The 10,709-nt window shown below is 36.2% G+C and overlaps 1 protein-coding gene across 1 annotated transcript; it reads right to left on the bottom strand.

Annotated features, from left to right (window-relative positions):
• Window positions 1–5: 5 nt before the first annotated feature.
• Window positions 6–8,307, bottom strand: LOC147847292 (ADP-ribosylation factor GTPase-activating protein AGD3-like; the record flags this gene model as incomplete). The annotated part of the gene is made up of 11 exons (XM_087339350.1): window positions 8,193–8,307; window positions 6,055–6,131; window positions 4,777–4,877; window positions 4,006–4,076; window positions 2,063–2,125; window positions 827–871; window positions 654–719; window positions 515–562; window positions 342–437; window positions 223–264; window positions 6–143 (listed from the first exon to the last, which is right to left on the bottom strand). Coding segments are annotated over exons 1-11 (792 nt in total), but the record flags the coding sequence as incomplete, so codon positions are not given.
• Between the last annotated feature and the right edge of the window lie 2,402 nt (window positions 8,308–10,709).

Here is a 10,709-nt window from a genome sequence, read left to right as displayed (position 1 = left end):
TCTCCACTAGGTGAAGCTTCTATGTCACTAAAAGACCTTTGATTGTCCCGTTCCATCTGCTGCCTAAAATCTTGCATTCGTTCTGCCAATGCTGCTTGCTCATATGTAGCTTGTTCTCGGCACTGTTGGGCATATGTTGAAACCTGTGGCCTAAAAGGATGAGTTGGTGCATTATGGAAGCACATTTATACAGTTCCATATACAACAAACATACCTACTGACCTCATGAATATACGGTTCCATCTGATGAAGTAGTTCATAGCCCTAACATATGACATTCACAAGATCATCATACTTGTGGAATAAAATGCTGAAAACTAATTAGCATGGGGGATCATAACCTGCTTAAAGTAACGTAGGTGAGCATCCATAGCTCCACTCACAGACTCCAAAAATTCAAACTTCTTTTTGGCTTCAATGTTTGATAAGCAAGTAACCTGCAGTTATTTAGTGAAGGAGAAATTAAACACAATTGATAAGTTCATGCATCGAAAAGCATAAAGGACCATCTTACTAGGTTGAATCTTGCTTGTTCAAATGCTGACCTAGAATTTCGGAGTTCCTAATTAAAAGATCATTATTAGGAAAATAGCACAAGGAAACTACACCAGAAACCATCCCAAGTTTAGGGCTTAAAATAACAATTGCACTACCTCCTCAATCTCTGAAACCACATCAACTTTTGTCCCTTTCTTCAGAGAGAGAAACTTCTCTCTTGACTGCAACAATTCAGGTATTCGTTTTCAATTATGGCATGTTAGTATTAGTTTTCTCAATATCAGACCATCCAAAGGTTTTGACTTGCACACATTTAGCATAGACAAACCTGATCATAATGCAAACTTGCTTTGTCAAATCGTTTACGAACTTCCTGTGAATTTCAAGTCCAGGCTTGAAAGCATGTTAAAAAGCAAAGTGAAATAATGACAAATTACGCTTGGAAGTCAAGTAAATGAGTTCATATCCATTGGCGCTTCAGGCCCATGTAAACAAAAGAAAGACAGAAAATATTTTGGACATAGCAATCATGCACACCCTGGAAAGGGACCCTCACACACACAATGTAAGTCCTGACAAGTGGCATGAGATTAATTCAAGATGTTGAAAAGATAAATACCAACGTTAAGAATAATATCGACATTAAGAATAAATCGCATTTTTAAGCCTTTGTTAAGTTCTAAATCCATAAAACACACTAGATGTTAAATTAAACAGCAAATATTGAGATAATTCTTGCAAATTACAGGAATACAACCATCAAAAAAGAAGGATGGAATATTTACATATAGCACCTCACAAATATCCTAGCATAATGTTTTCTGGAACCGTTTCTAGTATTTGAAACAAAATCACTAAGAGGGAGGCAACCTTTTCTGTTCTTGCTTCTCAAATCTATAAAAAATGGGATAGCCTACCAAGAAAACCTTTTACAGCATACTATAGCAGAGCAACTAGAAAACACCATTATCTATGAGTTCATTTTCAGTTTCAAATTATTTGAAGATAAAATATTGCTTTAATGACAAAACTTGTACTCCAAGTTGACAAGATAAATATCACCCATTCAAATAGTAGATCATACGTATTGGAAAAAAATGAGTAAGGTATGACAAATAAGTCACAGGTTGTCTTCTGTGGACACTTCAAACACATTCTTTGCACAACGAATAGGGGCTTTGCTCAACCTAATTTGTAAAAGCTAGTGATACTGTAGCAAATGGATACATAAGTTATGATTTTCCAGCATTATAACAACAAAATGTAACTGCTGGAGAAGAGAGGTAGAACTGTTCCATTGATGAAGCAGTCTAGGTGATTGTACCTCTCACCTCATTCATTAAATCAAATTTCAATGATGCAAATTCTAATAAAAGAGCAGCATTCATATTTAATAACTATGATAAGCAGCAGCAACATTATATACCCTTGATATTTAGGTCAGTTTACAAATTGATGAAGCAGTCCAGGTAATTGTAATTCTCAAAAATTCAATGATGCAAATACCAAAAAAGAGTTGCATTCATATTTAATGACTATTATTAGCAGAAACAACATGATATACCTTGATATCTTGAAGATCGATGCTTGCGAATTGAATCAACTGCTCATTAAGATTAAGCTCCACCTAAAAGTTGAGTCGTGTAAGTTGAAAGAATCATTTTGGCTTCATATGCCATGTAGTTTATAAAGCTATGATGGGTTAAACAAGAGATTTATAAATGCATCAACTTTTAGGCTCCATTTTCTATGGAACATAATAGTCTACTAGTAGAATAATAAACTTCACAAAACATTGGCTACGCCTATTGTTAGGACTTATCATGAAACACCCTAAAAAGCCATACACCATATGGATTGGAGATTAACTTTTCATGCCAATATGTGTCTCTTGTATCTTTTTACTGAGACCCTGGCTCTAGCTTTGCCCAGAAATCCAAAAGATTTGAGACACTAGCAGACAAAAAGTCTGTCATAATCAATTTCAACCTCTAGCATTAACATGATAGGTACGCTCAACAAATCTACTCTACATATCATGTTGTTGAAGATTTGATGTAGTGAAACACTCTATGATACTCTAGAAACCAATCTGAAACTTTTCCGACATCTCTGTCTACCATTTCAATTTCAAAACAAGCATTTCCATTTTCCAAGTTCATAACAACAGAAGTGAGGAAATTTTTTAAATGAACCAGACATAAAGTAGTTTTTGACACACTTCATGATGTGCACTAGAAAGCTCATTGCATTCTCTGCCCTCAATCTTTCTCTACAGATCCTTATATAGTTGTGACCACATTCCCATCCCACCAGCCCATTCATAAAGGGAGAACTCTAAACTCACTCTGCTTGTTGGTTTCCTGTCTACTTCTCTGAAATTCTTTCCCAGCCTCAACAGAAGCTGTACCTATCTACCTTCTCTGACCTTCTACGAATTAATTGTGCTCCATCTGATAAGTCTTCACATGTCCATCACAAGCAACTTTACAACTTACTGACTCCCTCAATAGTTCACAAACCGAAAAAACTAAAAGAAACAGGAGTGTCAAGGACTCTAAGAGACAACTAAAAGGATGAATCATAGACAACTAATGTCAAGGACTCTAAGAAACAACTCAAAGGAGCCAACATAGATGGAGGGAAACTCTTCCAGCAGCTGTACCTATCTACCTTCTCTGACCTTCTACGAATTAATTGTGCTCCATCTGATAAGTCTTCACATGTCCATCACAAGCAACTTTACAACTTACTGACTCCCTCAATAGTTCACAAACCGAAAAAACTAAAAGAAACAGGAGTGTCAAGGACTCTAAGAGACAACTAAAAGGATGAATCATAGACAACTAATGTCAAGGACTCTAAGAAACAACTCAAAGGAGCCAACATAGATGGAGGGAAACTCTTCCAGCACCAACAATCTTAGGGTGAGAATTGACAAAATTGAGTGTTCCACAAAATGAGCTCATTAAAATGACCTTTGAGAGCCAAGAAGAGACTGTGCATCTAAAAACGTTGTCTAGTCTACGAGAAAAATGAAATTCATCAATACGAACAAAAGACATATGTGGTGATCCCATTGGCCACCAAATACTGTCCTGATGTCCTAGTTGATGGGTCACAATGCTGGTAAGTAGGCTGACAAACTGAGCACTAGGTATAAGAATCAATGCACTCAGTGACAATGAATTTTCCATGGAGCTGATGGAGGACTAAGTTAAAAATAATTGTGTGACTGATTTGATAGTGTTTGAAATACTCGCGGGGAAATGTTGCATTCTAATTATTTGAAATCCATCCTCAAATTGCAATTGAATATCCTAAATGCATATCTCCATACAAAGAAGCCTCAACTAAAGTCTTCAATAGCATGATTATTTTAATTTCATCACACACTTTCTTAGCTAAAGGCTCAATAGGCTCATATAGGACATACCAACCAGATTTTAGTTTTGTTTATTCACATAACAAGTGATAAGTTTATGGTCATTAAATCTAGAACTGCACCTGTGAACGGAGAATTTCTTTGTACGTTGATATCTCCCTCAATGCAATAGCAAATTTTGTCGTCACGGACCCTGAGAGATGTTCCATTTCATTACAAACAGGAAACAATATGATATATAAAAATAAACTAATGGCAAGAACCAGAAAAATAGAAAAGAAAAGCAAATGCATCCCAGGCCCAACAAGGAGTTCAAATTTTTTATAAGCAACAACATAATTTCATGAAAGGATGGGTAGGTTAAGGAATAATAATAGACAATATAAGACTGCATTCAGCATCAGCAACTAGCATCATTATATTGAAAGGACAAGTGAAAACATTGATCATTCAACAAGCATACGGAATGCACACTCTAGAGACATCCATAACTCTGACCAATATCACCTCACTATGATATGCATGTTTCCCCAAGTCTGGAACAAAAGGAATAGTTTCAAACGATTGCAGACATCAGTTGTCCACAATCTTAAACTCACAAGAATAATTCTCTAATACAGAATGATATCCACTCCACAATGTGATTACTGCTGCAAAAACATTTCTGCCATTCTCTTGCAAAAATGAACTGATAAACAACACTACTATCAACTATCTAACAAATCACACAAATCATGATAAGCTACATTGTTTCTAATATATAAGCCATGTAATGGTTTATGTGATCAAAGATGCACAGAAAATCTGAGACCTTCGACAAATAATTACAATAAAATTTTTAGAATGCATCAGTAATATGGAGATAAATTTGAAACTAACAACGAAATAGTTACCTCCAACAGCCGTGTATATAGGATCATCAAAACCTCCTCCAAAACTCTCCAAAGAACTTGCAAAGCCAATGTCCCCATCATAGGCTTCACCGAGACCCTCTCTGTGTAAGGCCAAAAAAGAACAATCTTTAGAAAAAAGATACAATGCATAGACTAAAACATTTCCCATAGATTTGTAATGCATGGTAAAGTTCAATTTAATTTACTTGCCAAAGAAGCAGCCAAGATTCACTTGCGAGAAACAACACTGAGTGAAATACAGGGATGTAAATAGTTCCCCTGTTTACAAAGGATTATTATGATTGCCATTATTCCCAAATTTTACTCAAGCCCAATCACATGACCAAGATAAAGGTGAATTCATGGATGCACATTTTGTAGTCATCCAACTTTCGAACAAAGCTACATAAGTGGTACCCCATCAATGTAATAATTTTGTTTGTAAGCTGTTGAAATCACTCTCATGTATACACAGAGGTCGTGACAGATTTGCTAGTATAATAGGAAACAGGGGAAACACATTCCAAGTTTGCAAGCTTAAGAAATGGTTCTAGTGGTAATTGCATAAAAATATATATCCATGATCACCTAAGATGCATATAAAACACATTACGAGTTAATTACTTCAAAGTAGTTTCCATTTAAGATGAAGCATGTATAAAATCTGACGATGAACGAAAAAGTGAAGAAGATAAGATAAATAACTACATGTCGAGTTAATTACTTCAAAGTAGTTTCCGTTAAAGATAAAGCATATATAAAGTATGATAATGAAAGACAAATAGCTACATGTCATCAAGAAACAATAGACATAAATAGTGGGAGGACTAGGTGATCAATAACAAAAGTGTATTAGAAATTTTACAGCCCATTTACAACAATATCTCATGTGCAAGCAGGTTTTATTTCCTTCTAAGATTCAAATGATTACGGAAAGCTTTAGCCTCATGCCCCATGAAACAAAAGTATGTAAGTGATACGGTGTCCTAGAAGCCAAGAAGTTATAAGGGGCTTGAGACAACATTAGAGTGTAGAGGTCTGTTCTCACGTGCTCATTTTAATAGCACCAACATACACTAGGCTAAATACACATTTTTGAGCCTTCAGAAGAGAGATGTATTTTTGGCATGGCCAGGTTAGGGTGGTCTTCAGACAGAAATGCCTGCATAAGATCATAGTTGACATGGGAATAGTTTGAAAATTAAACTTCCTACATAGAATAACACAGTACTTCATGAATTGGAGCTAATCAATAAAGTTTACAAGGTGTGCACATACGTATATTTCCGGCAACCTTTATAGAACTTCAGGCAGCGATCCTTCAATGAATCTGCAGTTTCCTCTAGAGCTTGAAGCTGAATATAAAGAAAACAAATCAATTCATGAAAAATGTAGTCTTTCTTGATCAAACGTACTGTAATAGTAAGCATAGAAAAGAAGTTGTGGAAACCTCTACTCATAATCTAACAAACAGCATGAGCCATGAGCTTCAGTCTTCAAGGCGTGAGTTTCCTTTATTATAAATGTGATGCAGTGAGGTCATTTTATTCAGATACAGCATTTTAATTTACGATGTTTGATCCAATTAACAACATTTTAAGAGTTTATTTATTAAAGATATTAATAATTTCCTCCTAAAATGAGTCTTTTGGGATCTCAATGACAAATGTATGCCTACTGCAATGGGCCTTCAGTGAGAGTGACGCCTCTACAGAAGATTGCCACCTAGAAGTAGAGTTGGGTCTATTTATTCTTTGAGTATTCCCAAAGTTGGAGGGGATGGCTTTGACAAACATGCTGAAGAAAAAAATCACTAGAAAGCCTACTGAACCTCGGAATTATTAAGTTCCTAGAGCTGAAGGCCGTACAATTAATTAAGGTTTGCACAATGGGTTAAGATATTTCAAAGTTTGGGCCACACTGAGTCATTGTAGACATGCAGACTGATTTTTAATGAATTTGGGATGATTGCATTCTATCATAATTACTGCTCTTCCTTTGTCACTTGACTTCCTATCACTGTTAACATGATACAAAATCCAGCTTCTTGGAGGCCTTGAACATTTCAAATTTTGTTTTCAATCTTTCATGCATCAGTGGATTCCGATTCATTCAGACGTGTAGTCATTTTGATGTCAGAGAATTCATCATCACAAATGACACACACATGGAAGTCTTGGCATAAGGTAGATGAAGGAATGAATTTCCCATTCCACATGCCATTAACCAAGCTGAATTAGGTAGAATGTTCCATAATCACACGAATGGAACAACCATCAAATGTGTCAGAATTCACTCTATCATGTTCTATACCTTGAAAGTCGTCACTGCAGTCATACAAATGCTAGAAGATGGATCTATCAAAATTTATCATACTCAGATGTGATGTTTAGTGGAGTTAAGATGCACTTCGATTAGAATGATAATTGTTCAATGTTTGCAAGGTCTAGCATTTGTGCATTTATGAAAAATGTTCCAAAATGAAGTGTGATTAGATACATTTCGGTGATGAATAACATAACAACAGAGTCTTTTATATGGCTAATTTGTATCTTCATCAAGAATGATAGAGAATGCAAAGCACACTTTGATGAGGAATAACAACAATTTTCCGACATTTGATAGGTCTAGTTTTTTTTTTTATAAAATAGCACATTCTGATAAAAATACAAACAAATTTTCAGATTTTCGATAAGCCTAGTATTTTTGTAAAAGTGACAACTTGTTGTGAGGATGACAAAGTCCGATGAATATTAACAGCAATGTTCTGCACCTTTCTGACGCTTGATTGGTCTAATCTTTATTAAAAGCACGCGTTATGATGGAAAATACCAACAATTTTGTAATATTTGATGAGTCTAGGATAAGCGACACTGTATGAGATGTTCCAAGTTTCTCCTCTGCCAACGAGGAATCCCATCAGAATCGTAGTACTGCATATAATACACATTCTGATGAAGAACAAATACAGTTTTCTGACATTTGAAAGGCCTGATATTCGTGAGAAGGACAAATTCTAACAAAGAATAACAATTTCACAACAATTTTATAGGGAAGACACGTTCTGACGAAGAATAACAACAATTCTCTGACGTTTGATAGGCCTAGCATTCATGGAATGGAGACATTCTGATCTAACAACAATTTGCGTGATACTTGATAGGTCTAGCATTCATGCAAAAGACACATTCTGGTGAAGAATGGCAACATTTGTCCCTGACATTTGATAGGTCATAGTATTTATGCAGAAAAAAACACATTCTGAAAAATAAAATAGCAGCAATTCGATGAAGTTCGACAGGTCTAGCAGCGTTCGTAACAAACAACTACGCATTCTGATGAAGAGCATAACAAAAGTCTCTCGCTCGCTCAAATTTTCCGAGGTACCAAATGAGAGGGGGAGAAGCAGATTGCACCTGTTTCCTGAACATGGGCGAGTCATCGAGCTTGGAGAAATGCATGGTGAGAAAGAAGTAGGGCAGCAGCAGCAGAAGAAGAAGAAGAAGAAGAAGTGTAGATAGTCTAAGAGAAAAAAATGGCAATGTGAAGAAACGGTGAGAGAGAATCTGGTGATAAAGTTTAGAGGAGTGTTGTTCTGATTTTCCCCCTTTGTTTTCTTCTGCAGATTTTTTTTTTGGGGGGGGGGGGGGGGGGAAGTGAAGGCAGATCTGAATGAATGAAGTGAAGAAGAGCAAGGAAAAACACAGAGAAAGAGAGAGAGAGAGAGAGAGAGAGGGGAAGGAGACTTTCACATGGCCATGTTTAGAAACAGAGGAGAAGAGAGAGAGAAGAGAGAGAGGCAGGGGAGGCAGGGGAGCTCTTTCTTGTCTTTTTTGGCGCCTAGATTTTTGATGTTCTTTTGGGGGGTGAGGGGAATGATGTAGTAGTAGTAGTAGTAGTAGTAGTAGAGGCCCCCATTCACATGCCTGCCTCTCTCGATCAATTCAATTCGCTAACTCATCTCAAGCTCGCGGATACGTATCTGTATCTGTATATGTATCTATATCTGTATCTGTGTATGTATCTCTATCTCTATCTCTATCTGTGTATCTCTATCTGTATCTATCTGTATATGTATCTGTATCTGTGTATTTATGTATTTGTATCTGTATTTGCATCTGTGTATCTATATATATATCTGTATCTGTGTGTCTGTATCTGTATATGTATTTGTATTTGTATCTTGTATCTATGTATTTGTATCATTGTATATGTATCTAGATCGTTTTACATCTCATCCATTCGGGTCCTCTAGTTGGGTCTCGATAGATGCCTGCATACACTGAATTGCGTGTTGTAGACCTCATACATCTCAGAACGGGTTTTAACATATGGGTGGATCGATGTAACACTGGTTGTATGTATAATCAGGCATATGGTTGTGTGTATAATCAGGCATATGGTTGTTTGTATAATCTAGCTTTGCGCACAAGTTCCACTAGATGGATGGATGTAACACTAGTTGCATGTATATATTGGGAGATTGTTGTATGTATATCTAGCTCTGCACAAGATTTCTACTAGATGCATTCACATGTATATATTGTTGGTTGTGTATTTACTGGCCTTTTTCAGTGGACATTCTGAACAATGCATCTCTATCTGGACTGCATTCCTTACATTGGATCTTGATGGATGGATCACATTGTCTCGTCCATTTTGGTCATTTTGGTTGGGTCTTAATGCTTGCATCCGCTGCATTGATTTGTTCATCTTAGGATGGGTTCTAACATATAGATGGATGGATGTAACATTGGTTGTTTGTATATTTGGCTCTCAGCACAATTTCTAGTAGATGCATTCGCATATATATCATGGATTGTGCATTTACTATTACTAGCCTTTTTCGGTGGGCATTCGAACAATGCATGCATGTTTCGTTGCTTCTACATCGGATCTATCTTTGAGCTAAAATTTAGATGGATGGATCTATTGTGGTTTCTATGTATTTCGGTCCTTTGTTGGGTTCTAATGGACGTGTTTCACAAATCATGTGTATATCTAGTTTTTGCTTGGGTTTTGTTGGATGGGCATATCACTTAGTTGCATCTATATTTGGTATTGAAATTGGTTTTGATGGATGGATGTATCATAGTCATATATGTAATTGGTCTTCGATTGGGTTATGATGGATGGGTGTACCATATATTGTATTTATATGCGGTCATTGGTTAAGTTTTGACAAATGGATGTATCACGAGTTGTATTTATATTTGGTCTTGAGGTGTATGCCTCATCTTAGGTAGGATTTGATGGATTTGTAACCACCAACTCGTGTTCACCTCGAACAAACATTCACAACTTACACATTTGAGCTAGATAGATATTAACATTCAATGTTAACATCTTACACCTATATTTCAATACCAATCATTCACATGGACGATTGAGATGAAGCATTGTGTATAAAAAAGACATTGTTTTGGATCTCCTAATTTTGCCTCTCAAGGCTTGCTACAAATTATTTTGAGTTTAGTCTTAAGGTAGATTGACGGATGAGGTGCAAATGTCCATGCTTCCCCATCGAGAATGAGCATCTTGCAATATTAATATTTTGAGACAAAAAAGTGTTTTGTTTTTTCCACCCAAGTTTCTTTCTTTGCATCATAATTGTGTCACGAATATCTATAGCCTTATTTTCTCTCAAGTTTGGTTACAAACTTACATGGATAGGGAATGAGAATGTATGCTTGTGTCTCAAACGTGCTTCTTTGAGTTTCAAAACAAATGTTGATATGGTTTTTGGGCCTTTTATCATCAAAATATTGTAATCATGTTTGTGGTTGTATCTTGGATGCCTAGTGTGTGCATTACACCTCACTCTAATCGATAGACTTACCCTTAAACTATGTGATTACCCACTTGTATTGGCCCTTTGCCCATAGGACATTTGAAGGTGTGGGCCAGGGCACATCACATGCATTGAACTCCTT

This window comes from Azolla caroliniana, unplaced genomic scaffold (genome assembly GCF_043228905.1).
Source record: "Azolla caroliniana isolate FFs.n. ecotype wild unplaced genomic scaffold, voAzoCaro1.0.p SCAF_1240, whole genome shotgun sequence".
Lineage (NCBI taxonomy): Eukaryota > Viridiplantae > Streptophyta > Polypodiopsida > Salviniales > Salviniaceae > Azolla > Azolla caroliniana.
This window is presented reverse-complemented; position numbering and strand designations above follow the sequence as displayed.